Source organism: Ambystoma mexicanum, chromosome 1p (assembly GCF_040938575.1).
Source record: "Ambystoma mexicanum isolate Mex_15411 chromosome 1p, UKY_AmexF1_1, whole genome shotgun sequence".
Taxonomy (NCBI): domain Eukaryota; kingdom Metazoa; phylum Chordata; class Amphibia; order Caudata; family Ambystomatidae; genus Ambystoma; species Ambystoma mexicanum.
The window spans coordinates 1,021,035,058-1,021,059,600 of NC_090921.1; the positions used below are offsets into that span (position 1 = coordinate 1,021,035,058).

Consider the following 24,543-nt stretch of genomic DNA (forward strand, 5'->3'; position numbering starts at 1 on the left):
ATTTTTGGTTGCGGTTACTTCCGCTCGCAGAGTGAGTGAGTTGCAGGCGCACTCAGCCAAGCCACCTTTCACGGTGTTCCATAAGGACAGGGTTGTCCTTAGGGTTCGTCCTTCTTTTCTTCCGAAGGTTGTGTCGGACTTTCATTTGAGCCAGAAGGTAATTCTTCCGGCCTTCTATCCTCCTACGCATCCTGGTAAGGAAGAGGAGAGGCTCCATAGGTTGGATCCTAGGAGAGCTTTGAGCTTCTATCTTTCACGGATGTCCCGGGTCAGAGTGGACAATCAGCTATTTGTAGGATACGCTGGAAGGCGTTTAGGGCAAACTGTCACTAAGCAGACTTTGTCCAGATGAGTCATTTTGACGATCTCTGAATGTGTTAACCATTTGGTGGGTAAGGTCCCTCCAGTAGGCTTACGGGCCCATTCTACTAGGGGAGTTTGGCTGCCTCTACTGCTCTGCAAAGGGGTGTTCCCATTCGTAACATTTGTGAAGCAGCCACATGGGCCTCTCTCCATACTTTTGTAAAGCACTACTCCCTGGATTCTATCCATGGGCAAGATTTGGCCTTGGGTAATGCGGTCCTCTATTCGGCAATTTGATTGGGCATTCTAAAATTCTAAATTCTTTTCCCACCTCCATACGTTGGTACTGCTTTGGGAGTCTGCCATAGATGTGGAATACGTCGGAGGACACAATCCCCTCGAAAAACCAATTGCTTTCTTACCTGGTAACCTTCTTTCGATTGGATGTTCCTCTGACATATTCCACATCGCACCCTCCCAGCCTGCCCCGCTACAGAATTTCTTATGCAATTGCAGCTTACGTTTCCGCAAGGCTTTCTGCAGTCACACTGGCAGGAGAGTGGTGCCACACGTTCTGGGGAAAAAACTACAACTGAGGCTACGGGCGCCGTGCGTCCTAGATCTAACATCCGGTGACGTCGACCCTCGACAGAGGCCCACGAGGACAGCGTATCAACGTCATCGATGCAGGACACCTATGCCGAAAAAAAATTCCGGGGCAGCACAGCTGTGGTGATTACTGTCATAGATGTGGAATACGTCAGGAACATCCCATCGAAAGAATGTTGCCAGGTAAGAAAGTAACTTGTTATTCTCTGGCATGGATTCACATGCAAACCCTCCCGACTACCCCTATGCGGCGCTTCACTTGGTCCTACTGACACTTTACGTGCTACCAAATCTGAAGTTGGCTGCCAGAGGAGGGGCTTAGGTAGAGGGCAGTCATTGGCTGAGGGCAGTATGACCCAGAATCACTGATTGGTTGTTAGGAGAAAGGCAGTTCAGAAATGAAACTGATTTTTTTCTTTACCGAGGATTCCCAGCCTGACGGGGAATATTCATGAGCATGTGAATCCATGCCAGACCCATGCTGGAGAACAATAGTTACAGGTAAGTAACTTGTTCCTTCTTCAGCGCTGCAGAGCGGTAAGCCATCATGACGAAAGTGGGTGGGGCTTTGCCCCATTTGTAAGCTTTTCCCTGTGCATGCATGCCTGGCGAGGGAAAAGAGGAAAACAGATTGTTCGGGCCAAATGGCAAACCAGCACAAAGTGGGGTGGGCTTTTAAAGCAGGGGATAGGAAATAGAAACTGTTGGTGTGTGAGGAGTAGCAATGTGGATGTTGAAGTGGTGTGGGGAGGAGTGGCATGTGGAGGAGGGGTGGTGAAAGCGGTGGGGGCAAAGAGTAGTGAAATCGGTGGGGGCAAAGAGTAGTGAAATCGGTGGGGGCAAAGAGTAGTGAAATCGCTGGGGGCAAAGAGTAGTGAAATCGCTGGGGGCAAAGTGTAGTGAAAGCGCTGGGGGCAAAGAGTAGTGAAAGCGCTGGGGGCAAAGAGTAGTGAAAGCGCTGGGGGCAAAGAGTAGTGAAAGCGCTGGGGACAAAGAGTGTAGTGAAAGCGCTGGGGGCAAAGAGTAGTGAAAGCGCTGGGGGCAAAGAGTAGTGAAAGCGCTGGGGGCAAAGAGTAATGATGGAGGCGGAGGAGTAGTGGTAGCGGTCGGTGGAGGAGTAGCTGTCGGTGGAGGAGTAGCGGTCTTGGGAGGAGTAGCGGGGTCGCAGGGTCGCGGTTGGGGGAGGAGGAGTAGTGGTGGTAGTGTGGGTCAGGAGGAGTAATGTGTGGGGGGTAGTAGTTGTAGTGTGGGCAGAGGAGGAGTAGTTGTCTGTCAGGGGTGGCGGAGTAGTGTGGGAGGAATACTAATAATGGAAGTGGGAGAATATTTATCATGAAAGGTGGAGGCAGGAGTTGGAAAGAGTGAATCACCACAGGGGCAGAAGCTTAGTCGGGTGGAGTCCAGGGAGAGGGAGTGATGAGTGGTGGCAGGGAAAGGTGATGGTGGATGTGATTGAAAACCAGATGAATCGTGCAGAGCATTTGCAAGGTGCAACCCTGTTCGCAATTGGAACACTTAGCTGTGGTTAGAGCAGGATAAGTTAGGAAGTACCTGAGGGAGTCACTAAGTGCTTTTTGGAAAAACATTATTAGTTTAAGTTAGAAAGTAGGGTTCAACAAATCAATAGCTGTAACCGGGGTTATGGATGGCTGTGTTAGGGAGGTTGTGTTGGCAAAGAGAGAGAATAAAAAGGAACACCGCTATATGCTCCACAAAGAATTCAATAAAAACCCTTTTGAGACTGAGTGTTTTCTGCGACATCTGTCACACCAGGTACTGTGGTTTTATGAGTGTCGTCTCTGGTGTGTTAAGCAAAATTGCATGCAGTACCTTCTAGGACCACCACATACAATTAGGACTACAGGTGTAAGCAAAAACCAACCTTTGGTATAAGTCTGTAATACACAGTTTGTGGTAGTGAGCTGAGCAGCCAGGCTCATCTCAAGAGTGAATGTGAGCAGTACAAGTAATTACACAGAGGACTTTCAATCACTGTGTTTCAAGTAGACACTTATACTCAAGGTTTCTTGGTAAAACACTGATTAATTTATTACACAATCATTTAGAAAACATTTCACTAGAAGGAGGCAACTTAATATTATATGCTATTATACTTCAATACAAAACTCTTAAGATTTTGGGACGGGTTGAGCTCCCCTGAAATAGGAGCCAAATGGCATTTCAGTTACTTAGAAGTGATCAAAAGGGTCAAGCTAAGTAGAATAGTTCACATATACTTGTTAGTGCAAATAGTTTGTTCACCAGAAGAGTTCAATTCAAGTCAATGGGCTAGTGTTCTGGATAGGAAAGAGCAGTTCTGGTATGAAACGATAAAGTCTTTGCAAAAGTTCTCAGTAGTAGTTTAGGCGAAAAAGGATAATTTGTGGGGTCACAAGCTGATTAGGCCTGCAAGTTGGGAAAGTTTCACAAACTTTCACTGCGAGAGTGGCGTTCTCTCAATCGGGTTGGCACAGTACCTTAGTATGAAGAATCAAATGCAGCTGAAGTCATTGGTTCCTGGCAGTTCCTGCAGATCTCACTGTTCCTGAGCCTCAGTCGTCTGGACAAGAGGGAGGATGTCAGGGGACTCCTGCACTACACAGGATCGTCGAAAAAGCAAACAGGATGGAGTTACTTCAGTTCCGGTAGCTCTCGATTGAAGCACACAAGCTGGTATCCCTCTCCCTGGTTAATTCTAACCAGCCTTGAGAATGGTATCCAGGTGGTTTACGAGTTGATTCGTCCCACCAACTCAAAGGAAGAAGTCCTCCTTGAAGGGGCTTCTCTATCGAGATGAACTTGGCAATTCGGACCTGCAGCAGAGCTTCACCGGGGAAACCAACGGTCCAGGAGTTGCAGCAGCCGTCCTCTTCCAGCTCTTCTTTGGTCCTTTAGTTCCAGTGGTCGACTCTGCTTTTCAGTCCAAGAGACTCGCCTTTTAAACAGTTCTCTTCCTTTCATTCCAGCCTAGCACTCACCCACCCATCAGGCTGGCTGTCCTTGCCGGACAGTCAGCCAGCCAATCATGCCACAGTGCATTTGGGTCTCCTAGGAGACTAAGCACAGGGAGTTTCGGGCACCTCCCCCACTTCCTGCCCACCCCAGACACTCAGATGCCATCAATCCTGAAGCCCGCCAAAGGAACACGAACAAACCTTGGCGCGCAGAGACAAACTCTAGAAGGACCTTGCCAAAAAGAAATGGCGAGAAAACAAGACCAGGACCTGTTTAAACAAAGGGGCTTAAGGTGACATTTTGAAAAACATGGCTCCCGTGATTTTTAGTTACCGGTGTTTGCGGTCGGGAAAAATCATGGTAGTTCGTTGTAAAACCACTTCCACCAGCCTTTTCAATAGGAAAGGGTAACATTTCACTGCTACTTCAGTATTTAGACACAGGGGATACTATGTAACACCTCCAGCACTCCATTGTAATATGATGTGTGCTGGGTCTAGGAATTTGGAAAGACTAGTAAAGCCAATTTCACTTTACATTCTCTGGGAAACCGTAGTTTATCCCAGAGAAGGTATTTTAACCTTTGGGAAGTCTAAAAGACATCCCTGTGTCACTGCACTGAGTGTGCTGTGTAACACATGAAAAGATGATGCCTATGGAGTTATCTAAAACTCCATAATCAAAGAACACAAGTGTAAAACACACAGAATTAAAAAGTCCAAAATCCCAAAGGTCAGCAAAAGAGCTGGGGGTCTCTAAGGTAGAGAGGAATTAGCACATTTATGAGAATTCTTCCTAACATGGTGCAGCACAGAACTTGCCTGCACAGCTAATGAAGGAGAGATTTAAGGACTTCGTGAGGGATGGATAGGAGGTAGTTGTCACGCGACGCGTTCCCGGCTGGCATCTGTGGCCCCGAGTATGTCTTTGGACTTCCTGAGTCCCGTCATGCTCAGCAGCTACGCGCACTCGACGGTCTAGTCTTCCTCCGTTCGAGTACACGAAGTGTTACTTAACCACGCCTCCCTTTCAGTCCTCCGCGTTGCAACTGCTCACAGTCAGCTGTGCTCCCTTGCTGCCGCGGTTTTGCTACACGCTGTTTGCGCCCCTGAGCATTCGCTATCTTCTTTCCTCTTCCTTTTCCTACCGTCCCTTTTTCTTGGTTCCAGTCCTCTCTGGTTTCTCTGCTTTCGGTTTCGGGGCTCTCCCGATTTGCCTCCTCCTGTGAACTGCTTCCGGCAGTTCGTGCTTTCAGCTTCCTTCAGTTTTCTTCTGGAGTGTTTCTCTTGTCATCCTCCGGTACTACTATTTCCATTCTGGGTCTCCCGCTTCTTACATCCTCCGAACCCAGCAGCCATCAGGAGACCCGCCGGATCCTTATCTTCAGTGGGGTTTTTTTTGGCCAGTACTTGGCTTTTCTTCCCCTTTCTGTCCCCTCGGGGAGGGTTTCACGGCCAGGGCGTTTCTACCACTCTCACTGTGGCTTCCTCTTGCAGGTGACTCCAGTAGCAAAGGAAAAAAGAAAAGGGATTATCGAGCTCATCGATCCTTCAGCCCCGTGGAGGAGGACTCGGATACTCCAGGTGAGGAGTTAGAGGAGGGAAGTGGGGATACCAACATAACATCAGGGAAACCGGTTGACAGTAGCACACCAGGCTTCTCAAGCAGGCTTTTGGACATGACCCTTAATGGGAGTAGTCTGTTTGTGGAGAAGGTGCACGAGTCCGCCAGACGTTTCAGGCTTCAAAGGATACGGTCAAGTCTTTGGCTTTTGCAGTTCAGCAGCCTTCCATTTCTGCTCCTTCACTTTGTTGGCCGACCGTGACAAAGGGGCAAAGCGTCTTTTAAAGCACTTTGTTCGTTTATCCCAGGTGGATGGGCGAACAGCGTATTTGCACAATTTCCAAATGCTTGGCCATTACAGGATGCGACTCAGGATTACTGCCTCCTGTTTGTTGTACGCCTGCCAACCACCACCCGCGCTCTCTCTCTCTCTCTCTCTCTCTCATTACTGCCTCTCTGCTGATGGAGGAGGTTTGAGCGTCTTTCAAAGGGCTCCATAGAATCAGAGCCCCGCTTAGAGCGAGGTAAGGGTTGGCAGGTCCTTTACTTTATGGTTCTGAAAAATACAAGGCATGCATTCTATCTTGGATTTTAAGCTTTTGAATTTGTACCTGCACAAGTGCCAGTTGAAGATGGTCACCTTGGCCCAGATCCTTCAGCCCCTCGACCTGCAGGACTGTTTAGTATAACTGGATCTACTGGAGCCCTACTTCCATGTGCAGGTCAATCTCAAGCACAAGAAATGCCTGAGATTTGTATTTGGCTCCTTCCAGTTCTAGGATCTGCCTGTCCGCCTTTAATTGGAGCCTGAGATGTTCACTAAACTCTTGGTGGTGGTGAAGGCTTGCCTCATGAGGGGTGAAGATGCATGTTGTCCCCTACCTGGACAACTCACTCATCTGAGCCTACAGCTCACGCCTGGTGTTGGTGCATCTGGTTTCTGCATGTACCCTATTGCACAGTTTGGTCTACTCCCTGATCTTCAGGAGGTCCCATGATTCATTCTTGTTGCCTTCCTCCTCTTGTTGTAATTGATCACTTTGCTTGTCTTGCTGGAAAACAAAGATGCCATGCACTACCTCAACAAACTGGGTGGTGTGAGGTAATTGCCTCTGTGCAGAAAAACAATTAGACTGTCTCTGTCTCCAGCCCATCTCTGCGGCTCAGTGCACCTCATAGTGGATGCATTGAGCAGACCGACTGCAACCTCCCATGAGCGGGAGCACTGTCTGGAATTTCTGAAGGAAAATGTTGCACTTTGTTTTGCATGCATTGTAAAGAGTATGTGCGAGTTGCTGTACTCCCGAGAGTTTCCTCGGCAGGGATCTCTGAGGAACGCATTGACGGTTGAGTGGAACTTTTGTGTTCTTCCGATCCATGTCATTCCGCTGGTTCTTGGGAGACTGGCTGTTGGGTTCCATCATGATTCTGATTGCTTCGGAACTGGGCCCTGAAGACCCAATACTCTAAGCATCTGGACATGTTCATCTGCCCTCCCTGGTGGTGCCTGGCGATGGCGGACTTGCCCTTTTTTGTTAGGAGGTGGGGTATATGCCGGATCCTCCATCTGAGCCTCAGCAGCCTGAAACTTCATTCATAGCTGCTGAGAGGCTGAGGTATAAGGATTGAGATTTGTCTGATAAGGTCTTGGATGTGTTTCTTCCATATTGGAGGCTGGCTATTAATTCCTACATGTGGTGTAATTTCTCGGCTTGGTGTTGGGAGAGGGATCTGGTCCTTTTAATCTGCTTTGCCTCTGTTCTGGATTTTCTGCTGTCCTTGGGCCTGTCGATTCACTGTGAGGAGTGCGTCTGCTCGCCATCTGAGTTTGAGAGGACCCTCGAGCAATGCTTTTTCATTTTCCACTGTTAAGCAGTTTTTACAGGTTTTGTGCAACAAGTTTCCCCCACGCCAGTTTGTTACTGCTTGGAACTTTAATTATTTGAGTTCCAATTGAGCCCCTGCATTCATGTTAGTTAAGGTTGCTCACCCTTGAGGTCATTTTCCTGGTGGTCATTTTCCTGGTGGCCACTTCTGCGTGACTGTAGTGACGGGCAGGACACTGTCGAGGTAGGGTCACTATATATATTTGTTTATATTTGTTTATATTTATAAGATATCAATGTCTGCATAAGGCACTCCGCTAACTACTCCTTCTTCCTAGACTCTCCAACCATCCTCTCCTTCCATCTATTCGCCTTCCAGTCTCGATTTTCTATCACACCACCACGCATCCCCCTTTCTTCCTGAAAGTCCTTCCTCTCCTTATTTTACATATTCTTCAAGAAATCTTGGTCTTTGATATTTCCTTCCACTCCTAGACTTCGACACACCACCATCTGCGTTACAGGCAAGGAAACAACTTTTGCCCGAGCTCTTGCATTCGCACAGCCTAAACCTTCCACCTCAATCCTTCCACTTCACACACACACTACTACTGCACCCCTGTCCACTCAACCACCATCACTCTCTCCATATTCCACACCCTGTCATCTTTTGTCTTTGCAGCATTTTTAAAAACACTATTTATCCTTATCAGCTTTGACCACTTATATCCTTCTTGTGTTGCGGGCAGCTTTATTCTGATTCAATCTCCTACTTGGGGATATGCCACATTTTTCACACCAGACATGTCATACAACAACTTTTTCAAATGTGTAAAGAACAGAAACTGTCCTGAACCCAACTGCACACCAATTTATAAATGAGCACAAAACTGCTCAAAAACCAAGTAAAGGTACCAGTACTGCCTTTATAATTTCTTTTAATATTAAGAGATTGTTGAATTGCAAAAGTAGTTAATAGCAACACAAGGTTACAATTTCCATTAGCGCAATAACCAATTTGTCAAAGAGAAAATATATGCACCAATGTGTAATTTAGAGTGTTAATATGCCAAGTACAACAAATAACAGGTTTTCATAATGGTGACAATTCACAAATTCCACACATACAATAAAACCATACCCTATGCGTTTCGGGATGCCGGTCCCATCTTCAGGGGCTAACCCTCAAAAATTGTTAAATCAAACATATCACTTTGTTACACAAAACAGTAAAATCTAACTTACTTGACTACATTTCTCAGCAGGAAGCACACCAATATAATCCTAACCTGTACATGAAGGGCATCTGGCTTATCACATTGCAAAACGATAATTAATAACGATATCCAATAGCAGTTTGGCAGAAGCAGAGTGGCCACATCTAAAAACCAACCATAAAGATGAAAAGGTATAAACGTTGGAACACAAATAATTGAAAAAGGAATTTTTTTTAACCCATTAAGTTTCAAGGATGAGTATGCTTATCTATTTTGCATAGACTTGCAGAATAGCCTGGCACTTTAAAGTAATGTAAATACCTCACACTTACAAAGGCTGTAATTACACTGTGTTGATGGAGAAAAGAACGTGGCAACTGAAATGAAGAAGAACAAAGTTGCAGAAATAGTTATGAGTGTCTAAACATAAACAAAAGCACTGCACCAGGTCAATATCAATTAACAAAACAAGTAGCTGAAAGCAAGAGACCCGAAGATCAAGTGCTATGACGGCAGATACGAGCGCTGTTTTCCTGTCCCAGCAAGCAGGAACAGGCACACCCAGTTATTGCTTAAACGTGGCTTCTGAAAGAGTACTACGTAGGTACGTAGGTGTTCAACAGAGCTGCCATTTTACCATGGTTTTGGAATTCTGTAACGTCAATGAAGAAGCCTAATCGTAAACGTGAAAAGGACAGCACAATACCGTGATGATAGCTCTGGTGATGTAAACGGAACAAACTAGTAAACAGTGCCAACGACTGAGTAAAGTACAAAAAGAAATTGAAAAATGAAAATCGTTTGACCGTAAAACATAATAGTTTGGAACTCTCACAAATAAAACCATCAGTGTAGAAAATAGGTATATGGTCCTAATAAGTATTGCCAAGAAAAAAAGTAAAAGAAAATGAGATTAAAGGGTCATGTGGCCATCAGTAACAAAAAAGAAATCCCTGTCGTTGTCTCATTTCCTATCTGTGGACTAGAGTTCTACTCCGTTCTTAGATCGACAATATTGTTCAGTCCCATTATTTCTCAGAGCGCAGAATCTTTGGCATACAAGGTTACTATTATCGTTCTCTTCTGGCCATGATACCTGTTCTTGCCGTGGTGATTACAGTGCTCAAGTTGCAGAGGTCTGAAAAAACACAGCTCCTCTCCCCATTCTAAACATTGAAGCACAAACTCCTTTAAATGTGATGCTCGGCTGTGGTCTGCCACAGTAGTACTGTTCCAATCTATGACACATGACTACAGAGAGGAAATGTTTGGTAGTTCGAACACATGGGTCTGAATAATTTCCTTGAAGTGAATTGTTATTTTTCTGGACAAACTCATCTAAACCCCTTCTTAGCATAAGTGTTTCCTGAGACGATGCAGGTTACGTGTCTTCACAAATGCTAATTTACTTGTTCCTGTGTGATTGCATAATGTATTTGTCTCTGCTAATGTTAAAGCAGAAAGTCATAAAAACATGTCTGTTTCAGAGCCCTACAGGATGTGCAGATCCGCTTTCAGCCTCACCAGAATTTGGATGCTGCCCCACTGATTGCACCTCAGGACTCCCAAGAAGATTTCAGTAAGTTGCATGGTTTGGGCAAGAAACCAAGAGGTGGCTGGTTGATGTTGGGTTTTATTATTTAATTGACACTTTAATGAATTTTGACTGTGAGCTTTTCAATTCACATAGCAAAAAGAACTGCAATTTGAAAATATTTTGAGCGCATAATTGGAAGGTTATTGTTAAAGCAGTTTTAGTACCACCCTCTGAGGACACGAACACCACTATCTGCAATGAGAGGCTAAAACACTGTTCAGTAAAGTCTTCTGTTTTACTTCCATTGTCTGTTTTGTTCATTCTTATCGAGAAACAGACTGTCAGTACTGCGCGACTCTCTCTTTATGGATTCTTTACAATTGTAGACATCACCGTATAGCAAAATGCGGTTAGGATACTTTGCATCCAAATAACCTTTAATAAAAAATAATGGCTTTTCGGTTACTTTGACAAAGTGCCTAAGAAAAGCTGTTGGCAGCTGTGCGATGTTTAACGTTTTTGTGATATTTTTGTCTTGCAGTAGAGGTGGCTCTTTTTTTTGCTTTTTCTTTGACCAATATTGTTCATTGGCCTTCTTCTTGCCTTATCATGTCAGGAAATGTCTTGTATGAAAACCTCTTTCCCTGGGAGTGCTGCTGCTTTTGTGGGCAAGGAGGCTTTGGTTGTGTGAGCCAGATGAAGGGCTGGGATTGACTGGTCTCAATACGCACCCTCTGGTGCCCGAAAGTCTGTTGCTGGATGGATTTCATGAGCAGTGGTTGTCCATGATTGGACAACCTTGGGCTGTTTGAATGTTGCACATGCTTACCATTTATAGTATCTGGCTTGCTTTAAGCTTGTATCTTGGATAAAAGGAGGTCTCCTGCAATTGTTCATCAGATCATTCTTGGAAACAATACTTCAACAAGAAAGAATAGCCCGCTGATGACTCGAGGACGACTCCTGCAGCTGACAAGCATCGACTCCAGTGATCAGCCCGTTGCTCCTCTCCCTCATCTCAGATAACCCTTGTTGCTGCTTCGACCTTGGACCGGTGGGAACAACCAGTCTTGGCCCCTGTTCGTGGATCTGTAACCACTGAGCATTCAGAAGTGTCCCTGGACCAACCAGTGGATTGACCAGCTCTCCACTGGGCTACCTTGCTGCAGCCGTTGTTCTGAGCAGAGCCATAGAACTTTAAAGATCTCCAGCTTGTGCCACAAGTTTCCTGCTCCTGCGTTTCCAGTCGTCAAACACCAAGGAATGCTGCGCTGGGCATCCTCCTGTGTTCGCCACTGAACAATCGCCACCTGACCGTGGTGACCTTCGTTGAATCTTGTCTTTATGTCCCTGAGGTATCCCGTGCCCATCTGTCCCGCAGAAGTTTTCAGCTGTCTTCATTTGGGTTTTGTAATGTGTAACGCTCACCTGATTCTCGCAGAGGCGCCGGTCTTGACTGGGCGACTACCGTATCTTCAAAGGTGATGTGTAGCACCCGGTTGGCTCTTTGGGCTGGACCTCTGTGCACTGTATGCCTGACGTGTAGAGTAAGATGTCTGCAGATAGAAAATATGGGGTTAATGAACTGGGGTTATTGGGGTGTCCCTATCTCTTTCCTCTTCTCCTCTCCTGTAGACCCCCAAAGGTTAACGCTCTCACCTTAGGTAAGTGAATGCCGAGCTCTCCATCTGCCTCGGGGCAGGGTGCTGTAACCAGTTTCTTCACTGGATAGGTAGCGCAGGCCTCTTGACTTCAGAGGACTGCTGTCCGTCGTTTACTGCACGAACGGTAAGTTTCGAGTCATTCAAATGTCTTTAAAGTCTTTAGTAATGATGTCTCTTGTTTTGCAGGGTTCCGGCGATGGCGGATGACGGGCTGAAGTGAGTTGAAGATGGAGCCCGTGTGATGAATAGAAGCGCCTGGAAGCACGTAAGTAAGCGCTTGTTGCCTGCTTCACTATGCGCTCTAACTGTCTTTTTATTTTGCAGGTACGAGTTCGGAGCGGCTGCAGGGTGCCGGAATACCCACTGGATTAGATGTGGAAAGGAGTAATGGCACGTGAGTATTAAAGTTCCCCAATGTCTTTAAACGCACCTTGTTTTGTCTTTCAGATGCGGGATGCAGCGCCGAAGGCCTCCGGAGCGTGCGAAGAGTTGGTAAACTTTTGTCTTTCAGATGCCGGAATGCAGTGTGAAGACCTCCGGAGCGCACGAAGAGTAGGTAAGCCTTTGCCTTTCAGATGCCGGAATGCTAACCTGTTCTTTCTTGTCTTTATAGGTGTTGCTGAAGACTGGATTCAGGATGGTAAGCCTTTTTCCTTAGGCCCAGGACCGGATGCAGAAGACCCGATGAGCGTTCTGCTGCAGAGGTTGCAGAATAACGCAAAGCAAGATTCATCCACCGGGTGTGGTTTAAATAGCCTCCTGTAGTGCTTAGGTGTCTCCTTCCACAGCCACGCCTAAGTAAGAAAAGAGTTCCTGGTAAGAAAAGAGTTCCTGCCTTCCAGAAGAGTTCCAGTGTTCTGAATCTAGGGAGTGGCTCCAGCCCCACCCAACAGGAAAAGTAGTTCCAAACAGAAGAGGATCAGAGGCTCAACTGGCAGGCAAGTAAGCAGCATGGTCTGCTGAAGGTAAGTCCACCCAAGCATTATGAGCCCGGCGCTTCCAGCGCTGGGACTGGGCATATTTATGAGCCTGGTGCCACTGGCGCCAGGACTGGGTCCAAAAGGTCCCAATTGGGACTGGTTGGCACTCGGAACCTGGGTTATGGATCTGCTTCCAAGGGAGTTGGGAAAACCCTGACCTTTTGGAAGCAGAGATCATGACATAATGGCAGCTGTCTGCAACTGATTCCTGGGTCCCGCGACCTACCAAAACGAAATCCTGAGAAACAAAATATCGGTTCTGTCTAGGTGACATTTGCGAAAAGACAAAAGAACAAGCCAGAACAAATAGGAGATCTCTGAACTGGGAAGGTGGGGTAAATCTACATTTCGAATTGATTGTGTCCTCCCACATATTCCTCATCTTTAGATAGCTTCCTTCCAGTGTCAGCAGCTTAATCAAAGAATTTTGCTAGAGGTTGCTGTGCGTTGATGCAGTCGACTTGATGTCCCTCAAAGGCCTCCGTCTCGAGTTCGTCATAACTAGTAAATATAACACGACCCGCGCAGCGATCGTTAGCTTCGGTTCTGTGTTTTTCACATTCTTCCTACAGGATTACCAGCATTAGCGTGTTCTAGACAGTATCAGACAATGTAGGAGCTTAAGGAGTAATGCAGCGACATTCTTCTGCGGGGTTGGCTGTGAGGGGCGACTAGGAACACGTGGGTGGAACATCCAGTCGAAAGAACGTTATCAGGGGTAATTAACTTGTTCAAATGGATTGTGTTCTGCCATGTATTCCTCATCTTTAGATAGACTCCCAAAGCAGTACAAGGTTATGAGGAGAGAGTACGAATTTACGAATCGTGAATTTCGTTCTTTAGGTTTGTTATAGACAGAATGCAAAACAGCCTTTCCAAATCCTCCTTCCTGGCCTGAAAATGAGTCCAGGCAGTAGTGTTTTGTGAAGGTATGAACAGTAAACCAGGTGGCTGCCGCACAGATGTCAATTACCGACACTGCTCTTTGCAAGGCAGAAGATGCAGCCATGCCCCTTGTGGAAGGAGCCCTCAGTCCTTTTAGGGGGGGTCCTTTCTTGCAAACTTGCGGCATTCAGTGATGCCTAGGATTATCCATCTGGATATTGTTTGCTTTGTGACTGCCAACCCCAATTTGTGTCCTGTGTCCCCACACAGAGTTGGTCATATTGTCTTATTTTAGCCATACGTGATATGGTAAAACTAAGTGCCCTTTTTTCGGTCCAGCCTTTGTAGCCTTTCCTCCTCCTTGCTAGGATGTGGAGGTGGATAGAATGTTGGCAAAACAATCTTCTGTGACATGAAAATCTGATACAATCTTCAGAAGAAATGTGGGCTTAACCCTTAGAGCAACTTTGTCTTTATAAAAAGTTTTAAATGGTGGTTTACTGAATAAAGCATGTAACTCACTCACCCTGCTGGCTGATGTCGGAGTGATTAATAAGATGGTTTTAAAAGTTAGCAGTCTCACTGACACGAGTGAAACGGCTCAAAAGGAGCTTACATAAGAAATGTCAGCATTAGATTTAAATCCCAAACTGGGACTAGAAATAGGACAGGAGGGAACACATTTGTGAGCCCTTTTAGAAATTGAATTAGTGGCATATTGAAATACGAAACCTCTTCCGACGTGCGCTTAAAGACTGAAAGCGCCGCCAAATTCCCCTTGATGGTTCCAATCTAAAGCCCCAGATTTGCCAGATGCAACAAAAACACCGCCATAGGTGTATCGCACTGAAAAGGGTCCACATTCTTTTCCCTGCACCAGCTGCAGAATTTGTTCCAACGGCTGCGGTACAGGGACTTGGTTGCTGGCCTTTCGGCTGAAAGCAAAGTCTCCATTACGTCATCCAGGAGGTCCCAATCCTTATATCTCAACCTCTCAGAAACCATGCGTGAAGTTTGAGTGTCTTAACCTCTGGATGGAGAACCCGACCCTCCTCTCGTGACATAAGGTACTCTTTGTGGAAGACGCATTGGAGGGCAGATGTACATGTCCAGAAGATCTGGGTAGCACAACTTCTTGGCCCAATCTGGAGCAATTAGGATAATGGATTTTCTAAACTTTCTTAACCCCCTGATTACTGAGGAATGACGGGGACAGAAGGAAACGCTTATATGTGTGGAAACGACCAGTCCACTACGAACGCATTCCCTAGAGCTCCTCTTGTGGGAAATTCCCTAGAGCAGAACACTTTGCAATTCCGGTTGACACCGGTCATGTACAGGTCTACCTGAGGGGTTCCCCAAAGGGTGAAGATCTCTCGAAGGACTTCCTGAGCTAGTTCCCACTCGTGGGAGACTGTGCTCTGCCTGCTCAGAGCGTCCACTGCCGTGTTCTCCTCTCCGGCTAGGTGAACTGTCGCTAGGGAGATTCCTTCTTGGATTGCCCAGAACCAGAGGTGCATTGGCTCTCTGCACTGTGGTAGTGACCCTACACCAACTCTCGTGTTGAGGTAGTACATAGCCACTGTATTGTACGTCATTCTTTCCCCGTACCGATGGCAGGAATTCCTTCATTCTAGTCTGATTGCCTTCAGCTCCAAAAGGTTGATATGTAGTTTGGACTCCGATGGAGACCAAAGAACGCCAGATGGTTGGTTCCCGATCCCATCAGTGAAGCGTCCGTACCTACTGTTGTCTCCAGTCATGGCTCAGTCTCCCACAGTCGAAATAACGTTACCAGGGGTTAGTAACTTGTTCATCTATTGCAAACGGAAAGCTTTTCTGTGATTATTCTGGAGTGCTGTATATTTCCAACTACTTAACTGTTTCACTGGTCTTTGAATCAAATTCTATTCTATCAATCCCAAGGGCAAATTGTATGTATCGGTTTTATAGTGGTTTTGTGTGACAATTACCAAAAATGTGTGTATCCTTGGTGTGTAAACTAAAAGCCTAATAAATACTTTCATTTATATACTTGCCTGTCTAACTGGAATTACTGGTGTTGCTCTGTGTGGGCTCAATGTAGCCCTAGACCACTCTCACACTTCCTGAGACTTAACTTTGACACCCTGCTACTGCACCTTAATTTGATTTGGCTAACCTTTGTGTCTTCCCTGTTCACCATAATGGTGACCTCCTCCCAAAACCCCCTCCTCCTGAGCTGAATTTTAAAATCCATCTTAACAGACATTTGCTTCAATCTCCGGGACGTCAACTGGATCCTCAGAATTGTTGATAAAGCAGGAAAGTGATTGCGAAGGAAGTAATTTCATTGTTGCTGTAGCAAATTCAAACTTTGGTGTCAGCATGGAGAGCTTCTAGGACCCGCGACGGGAGACGCCCATCTCGTCCAGCGATCTCCAAAGAAGACGCCCATCTATGTGGTCAAAAGCAGAGCCCGGGCCCATAAGGCTGCATATATAGGAGTCCGCAGGGTAGTAACACGCTTGAATATGATCAGGTAAGGGTTGACACACCGATTGATCGTCCCTAATCCAAGCCTAAATGCAAGCTTTGTGTCAGGTAGAATACTGTTTTTAAGGACCGAGTCGTCCAGTCTCCTCATAACGACACCAGAGAACAATTTAGATGTTCTGTCCAGGAGTCTGATTGAACGATAAGAGGGCGATGTTGATGTATTCCCCTTTTTAGAAATGGGGACAATAGTTCCCACTTTCTAGCACTACGGAAAAGACCAATGGATAGCATTAAAAGCCTGTGCGAGGAAGGTACTGCATCTAGTTGAAATACTATGCCCACCCAAACATGCTGTACACACACACACACATTATGTCAAAGATTTCCGAGGCTGTGGGAGTGTAGGGGCACTCGTGAGACAAGTCACATAATATGACTTGACAGACATTTTAGAGAATGGCCCACGAAGGAACTGTGCTCCTGTTTCATATAACTTTAAAATACCCCCGAATGGAATTGTTTAATTTGCAAAAGCTGTGTTTAGTACCTGCCGTCAGGTCAGCAAGACCTAGATAAAAAAAAAGGGGGGGGGATAAAATATTAGATCCAAATCTAGAATTTGTTGTATCACAGCCCGCAGAGCTCCATTGTGCAGGCGGCCATATAGCATACAAAGTCTACCACATTCCAGTCAGTTTCCTCTGAAAAAAGATGGAAGGAAGGTCAATGCTTTAGTGGAAAAGGTTGGAGTCAGGAAGCATAGCGCTAAAAGCCTTGAATGCGGCCTTCGCTCTCGCAAAATATGTGCATGTGTTAGTAAAGATTTTATTTTTACTGCTTTCCCCTCCATACTATGGAACCACCAACAGTTTACTATTGTTTTGAACTTGTCCTGGTTTTTAGAGGCATGTGAAGCCTTTTTATTGCACTTGCCTTGCTACGATGATCTGTTTTGGGCATACTGATCAGTCCTTATGGCTATCAGTGCAGTAGAAATCTGTTATTCATTGTGAAATTCCTTATCTGTTCTACACTGCACTCTTCACCTTACAGTGAGGCGTGGTAGCTATACTTTGTGCCCCTACAACTGTTTTTGATTACTTGTGGTTACTTGCATTAAGTGTTTATGATGGGATGGTGGCAGCAGATCTTTTATTGCTGTGTTTTTTGTATATTCGTGTGTGCACTTAACAGAATACTGACTTTGAGTACCTTTCATTCTAAAATGGCTGCGTGCAACTACTTTTTCGCCTGTCCTCTGCCCATCTTGTATATTGGCCTTCTTCCTTCCCTCTCGGGGCCAGATTTGCTGTATATGATGTGCCCTTTTCAGGGAAAAGTTGTGGTATGCGTTTGTGACCAGATATGCACTGTTTTGTCTCAGTCCACATTCGTGCCAGAGTAGCTGTCGCTGTCCATATGCAGTGGGCAGACACTGTCCAAGCTTTGACGTCCCCTGCCAAGTTTGAATGGTGCAGATCCTTGCTGTTGGTGGGCTGAAGGCTGCTCTAGCTTGGATTCTGGATAAGTCATCAGATCATCGTTTGAACCAGTTCCCCTCCGAAGTAGAGCAGCCCGCTGAAGATCCGTACCTAGTCATTGTAAGCTTGCCAGCTGCACCTTCTTCATTTGGATTACTTTGCTGCACCTGCCGCCATTACGAGTTAATTCTTGGGACTCCATAGATCCTCTGTTTATGGATCAAGAATAATTTCCTTAAAGTTGAAGCTCTCCACCATGAAAGACCAGCTGCTTTGTCTCCATCCCAAGGGTTGCCTGCTTCCATTTCCTGTAAGTGGCCATCGCTGTTTGCCGTCTTCATCTCATCCTGGGAGTTATATGAGGACATTAACGGAGTGGTGATCAAGTAGTCTGCACGTCTCAGTGTCGAGAACCGGTCCAACGAACCCGGGAAACAAACTAGCTGGACCCAAAAACCCACCACCTGAAGTGACATCTGCACCCGTGACCCCTGATTTTACTCCAGCAGAATCAAGGCATGAATCCAGAACACCCAGAGATTTCAGGAACTCCAATGTTTGTCTGAGTGAATCGTCGTGGTACAGGGGGTGAATAAACATGCCTGTTTTGGCCCTCTCCTTCTATATAGGGTTGTATGGCTATAAAATCCTAGCCCAGTCCCTCCCTTTTCTAGCCTTGAATGGTGGTTCCTGGCCTGGTATTCTCCCATGGGTCTCCCCTAAGGTGGTTGGATTGGGAGAGGGTCTGTTAAAGACTTCCCTCTTGTTTTTACTGAACTTTGGAACACAAGCCACACTTGTTCAACTACCTTACGAAACCCCTAACCTCACGAAAATACTTTATTGGAGCCTTTGACTTTTCAGGGCATTAATGCCTCTGCTCTTGTAGCTAGGAGAGTACTTTTTACAGTTAGTACCTTAGCTTTCAGGTTTTGCATGGTGTTTACGATCGTCTTTATTCTAGACCTATTAGTTCTCAAAGTATTGGTTACTTACCTGGTTCTATTGCTTTCTACACTTGGAGTAACTTGATTTCTGTATTTAACTATATTTAAAAGTTAAGTTTTAGTGCTCTAAGCAGAGTACACCAAGGCTAATGTGTATATAATAGTAGTAAATGTTTTGGTGTGTTGCTTAACTATGGTTTCTCATTGATTAGAGTTTGAGGCCTAAATAAATAACTTTGTTTATACATTCTGCCTGACTTGTATTCTTAAGAGTGCTCTGTATGTGCTTAACTGAACCCTTCCCCATTCTCGAGCCCTCCCAACTCTAATCCACACTGCTTCGACGATGCTGGATTTAATCCCACTGGAGGCTGGGCGGCAGCAGGGATTGAAGACTGTAGATGATGGGGAGTGCAGCAATATTGGAGGCTTCGAGAGATCAGTAGCTGGATACACAGGGGGCTTGCTGGAGTGGGAGAAGATCTCTGTGCCCTGGATGAGAAGGCTTGCTTCCCAGTCCAGCCTCAGAACGATGGGTGTTACAAGTGTCTTGATGAGAATTTCGGCTGGGAACCCTGGGGGGGAGGGGTGCTGCTGCTAGGTGTGTGGGGCTGATCTGTGCTCCATAATTTCAATGCGACAAGTGGAAGAGACAGCGGAAAGCTTGAGGGGGGGTGCAAGCATCAATGGGGTGTCTGCAGGAAGGTGAGGCGCTGGCTGTGCTGATACAGAGGCAGCCACTAAATCAGCCCTGGATGGGGGTAGCTGCATATCCTGGAGGGAGCCTCTAACTTTGCTGAGGCGCACAATGGTGGCATAATAAAGGAGAACAGCTTGTGCTAGGGAACGAGGAAAGGTGCGCCCTTGTGGGGGCGGTAAGCCGCTCCGATATGTGTGAGAGAATAAGGCAACGAGAGAGGAGGAGTGGACACCCAAGGTACTACCTGAAGTAGGACTGGGAGCCAAGCCTGAGAAGCACCAGTAAGCAGCGTGAGCAGTGAGGTAGTGCAGTGGAGCTGTGACACGTTAAAGGGTGCTCCTCTAAGGGTCTTCCGTGGCACACTGCGAGGAGGCGGCTTGATACCCTGCTGAGTGACCCAAGCTACTAAGTGAATATGGGGAAGACGGAGAAGGATCGAACGAGGCTCCGGCTGCAGTTAAAAAAGGGAAACGGCAAGGTACCCACTTCAGTGCAGCAAGTTGACTTCCTAGATTTACCCTCTGGGGCGCTAACTGAAATTAAGGGAATGTTTGCACAGCTTCAGACACGTATACAGGCATTGGATAATAAGCTTGGCATGTTGGCCTGTAAGGTGGACCACATACAAGTAAGATTAGAAAAAAATGGGGATCGCCTAGATGAAGCTGAAACAAGGATAATCCGGAGTGGAGGATGTAACTAATAAAGTATTCAGTGACTTGGCTCCAATGAAGAAAACCTTGAGAGAGCTTGCAGAGAAGGAAGAAGATAGTCGAGGTCGAGGGGTGTAACAACCTACAAATTATTGGCATCCTGGAATTGAATGAGTGGGGGGTCCTATACAACTGTTTGTGGAATCCATGCTGAAAGAGGCACCCTAGATGAATTCTCCCCTATTTTTGTTGTAGAGCGTGCTCACCGCATACTGGGAAGAAGGATGGCCCCAGGATCTCTGGCTAGGCCAATAATTGCATGTCTACTGAACTACAGGGACAGGACTTTGCGCTCCGATGCTTGCGTGTGCAAGGTCAATTGACATACAGAGGTGCCCAGATCAGGATATTCCCTGATTTTTCCAACAAAGTGCAAGTCTCCAGAAGGTCCTACCTTAAAGTGAAAAGGCGCCTGCGGGACCTGGGAATGAATTATGCCATGCTGTTTCTGGCAAATCTGTGGGTGGAACATGAGGGGAAAGCACTATTTTTTGTCACACCCAAAGAAGCTATGGAATTTTTGGACTCGCTAGTGCAGAGATCCCTGGGTCAGGGTGGACATCCGTCAATTTGCTCACTCAGGAAGATGGTTGAAAGGTCACGGTAGTTGATTGCATGCTTAGGCAACTTGTAATCTGGTCTATAGTCAAGCACAAAGTCTTGTTCCTAAGTAGGTTGGTTGGGGCCCAATCCTCTCCCGAAGCGCATGCGTTTGTTATAATGGGATGAGAGAGATTGGGGTACTTACTGGCATGTAAGGGTTGCTGGTGGGGTTGGGAGGGGGGGAGTGGGGAGGCAGGGACTTTTGGTGATTTAGTTCTGGTTTATATGAGGCAGTATCAGACAGGACATGGTTATTCTGCATCACCCAGTTTTACAGGGGTTACAAGCTGGGACGCACTTGGGTGGGCAGTAATAGCAGGGCTGCACACGGAGTCACAAATAGGTAGTCGCCAACATGGATAAGGGTGTACGATTCATGACCTGCAATGTTAGGGGTCTTAACTGTCTGTCAAAGGCTAGACTGTTTTCATAGTACTTGGTTAGGCATTGTATAGGAATCCCATTTCTCCCGGACACACACTTAATGCCCACTAACTAGTCCAAATTTGCCAAAGCCTTTAACTGCCATAGTTATTTTGATTCATACTCATTTTACACATGTGGGGCATTATGATTCATAGATCTTTGGGGTGCCGTCTATTGGAGGTGGAGAAAGAGACCACAGGTAGGGCCTTGATTGTAACTGGAGTAGTCAAGAACTGTACAATGATGCAAGTCAATTATTATGATCCACATTTAGACTCCTGCAATACAACAGAGTAGATAGAGCCCCGACTTCCCAAGTATAATGACAATGTAATTATTTGTGCCTGGGACTTAAATGCCGTATTGGACCTGAATTTTGACAGGTTCTGGGAGGTGCGCAGGGTGATGCCCATATCTACAAAGGCAATTGAAAGCGCTATACGAGCTACAGGACATTTTGAGGGTAAAACGTGAGAGTGAAAAGGGATTCACGTATTGGTCAACAGTTCACGACTCCGTGTCTCTGATAGACTGCATGTTGGTGACAAGAAGGGAAGTAAACTGGTTTGAGAAGTGCAATATTCTTGTTTGCACCCTCTTGGATCATGTGCCCGTGCTCGGCCAGGTGGCAATCCCCGGAATGAAAAAGCTGCAAAGTGATTGAGTATTTAAACGCAAGGGGCTCTCGGGCTCAGTCTTCTGGGCCTCTATTTTGGATGGTTTTACCAACTACTTTACAGAGAATGAAGACTCTGTAGGGTTCTGAGGATGTGCTGTGGGAAAGCGTCATCATTGGGGAGTGTATAGCTAAGCAGAGTAGTATACTGAGAACGCTTAAGGAAATGTAAGGATCTCGAAAAGGATGTAAGTAACATGACTGGCCCTGTTCGGCTCGGTCAGATAATCGAGTTCAAGGTTTAATGAAGCTGCGCTTAGAGAGGTCAAATGACTCAATATGCGAGCACTGGTACGACAATATGGGGAGGGGCAGATAAATGAGAAGATATTGGCATGGATGGAAAGCCCACAGGAACATATAACAGTGCTTAAGGACTTGGGTGTTGAACGGTACAGACTATGAAATTACTCAGGTTATGTGTGAGTTTTACTCGGATGTATATTCATCACAGTTACAGGTTTCACAGTCTGTTCTTAAGACTTATCTAGATCTGTCACCTTTGGGCCTGACACAACAAAAATACAGCAAACTATCAAAACATTTTGGCCACTTATACAACTTAGCCTTCTAGATGAACCCATTCCCAGGATGGCGCTCAAAAGAGCCAAGAACCTAAAAGAACATCTGACACATTCCCGCCTTAAGAGAACCACACGATCCTCCCTATGGAACTTGAGAGACCTGTCTGGGCACCACCCATGTGGGACCTGTGTGGCTTGTAAGTTCACTTCAAAGACGAAATTCTTCAAAATTGGCAAAAAAGATTGGATACTGAAGCACTTCCCTAACTGTAAGACATGCAATACCATTTATCTTATACAATGCCCCTGTGGGCTCAGATATATTGGCCAAACGCAAAGACCAGTCAATAAACGCATCAGAGAACACCGCTCTAGGATTCGGTGCAACGTGCATAACGCACCCCTAGTATGCCTTTTCCTAGAATACCATCATGGGCCTGATGTCATGATCTCTGCTTCCAAAAGGTCAGGGTTTTCCCAACTCCCTTGGAAGCAGATCCATAACCCAGGTTCCGAGTGCCAACCAGTCCCAATTGGGACCTTTTGGACCCAGTCCTGGCGCCAGTGGCACCAGGCTCATAAATATGCCCAGTCCCAGCGCTGGAAGCGCCGGGCTCATAATGCTTGGGTGGACTTACCTGCAGCAGACCATGCTGCTTACTTGCCTGCCAGTTGAGCCTCTGATCCTCTTCTGTTTGGAACCACTTTTCCTGTTGGGTGGGGCAGGAGCCACTCCCTAGATTCAGAACACTGGAACTCTTCTGGAAAGCAGGAACTCTTTTCTTACCTAGGCGTGGCTGTGGAAGGAAATACCTAAGCACTACAGGAGGCTATTTAAACCACACCCGATGGATGAATCTTGCTTTGCGTTATTCTGCATCCTCTGCAGCAGAACGCTCATCGTGTCTTCTGCATCTGATCCTGGGCCTAAGGAAAAAGGCTTACCATCCTGAATCCAGTCTTCAGCAACACCTATAAAGACAAGAAAGAACAGGTTAGCATTACGGTCTTCAGTGACAGCTCTTCACTTACCTGGTCCATCGGCTGTCACCAACGCCTCGCGCTGCATTCCGGCATCTGAAAGACAAAGGCTTACCTACTCTTCGCACGCTCCGGAGGCCTTCGGCGCTGCATCCCGCATCTGAAAGACAAAACAAGGTGCGTTTAAAGACATTGGGGAACTTTAATACTCACGTGCCATTACTCCTTTCCACATCTAACCCAGTGGGTATTCCGGCACCCTGCAGCCGCTCCGAACTTGTACCTGCAAAATAAAAAGACAGTTAGAGCGCATCGTGAAGCAGGCAACAAGCGCTTACTTACGTGCTTCCAGGCGCTTCTATTCATCACACGGGCTCCATCTTCAACTCACTTCAGCCCGTCATCCGCCATCGCCGGAACCCTGCAAAACAAGAGACATCATTACTAAAGACTTTTAAAGACATTAGAATTACTCGAAACTTACCGTTCGTGCAGTAAACGACGGACAGCAGTCCTCTGAAGTCAAGAGGCCTGCTCCCCTTATCCAGTGAAGAAACTGGTTACAGCACCCTGCCCCGTGGCAGATGGAGAGCACAGCGTTCACTTACCTAAGGTGAGAGCGTTAACCTTTGGGGTTCTACAGGAGAAGAGAAAGGGAAGAAGAGAGAGACATTCAATAACCCAGTTCCTTAATCCCATATTTTCTATCTGCAGACATCTTACCCTTCGAGTCAGACATACAGCGCACAGAGGTCCAGCCCAAAGAGCCAGCCGTGTGTACACATCACCTTTGAAGATACGGTATACGCCAGTCAAGACCGGCGCCTCTACGGGAATCAGGTGAGCGTTACACCTGATGACCTGTCCTGGTGGGTCATAGACAAAGTGGATGGCAATACCAATACAAAAAATGCACTAAAACACAAAGAAGCATGGTGGGTCTTTAAACTCCAGACCATCACAAATGGCCTAAATGAGGCGAATGTGCCTGGGGAGTGATTTGTATATGTAATATAATTAACCTGCAATGTATATGGACACTTGTCCAAACACATCCCTGCAAATGATCATACACCGAATAACTCTCATGTGGGGCACAGCCCCCATATAACCCCCGTGTAGTGTTTCTCTGATGGTGGTTACACTTGCAACAAACACATGCTACACCTACAATACATTGGTCCAGCAGGGGATCTACAGGGCCACGTTCTAGCTGCATATGTTAACCTCTCCACCCAGGATGGATCCTCTTGCCCAGCCCCGCTCCCCCCTTTAACATTCCTAATCACGAGCTGCCCAGAACAATGCCCAGCAATTTTAAGGAGGATCCATGGCTTGTGAGAGCCAGGAGAAGCACGGCCCCCCGCGTCCCCTTTGACACGGACACCTTTCCCCCCTGCCACGTTTAGAAATACGTGGACAGGGACAGCCCTCTGTTACGCATGGGTCAATTCCAGAATACACCGAGCGTAGAA

The 24,543-nt window shown here is 46.4% G+C and overlaps 1 protein-coding gene across 3 annotated transcripts in view; it reads left to right on the forward strand.

Moving 5' to 3' along the window:
- Positions 1-24,543, forward strand: part of EDC4 (enhancer of mRNA decapping 4) — a 2,544,921-nt gene that overhangs the window by 1,049,559 nt on the left and 1,470,819 nt on the right. For all 3 annotated transcript variants that reach the window (XM_069603831.1, XM_069603839.1, XM_069603847.1), the window contains exon 14: positions 9,961-10,052. In XM_069603831.1, coding sequence (XP_069459932.1) covers positions 9,961-10,052 — 92 coding nt within the window. The remainder of the gene's footprint in view (positions 1-9,960; positions 10,053-24,543) is intronic.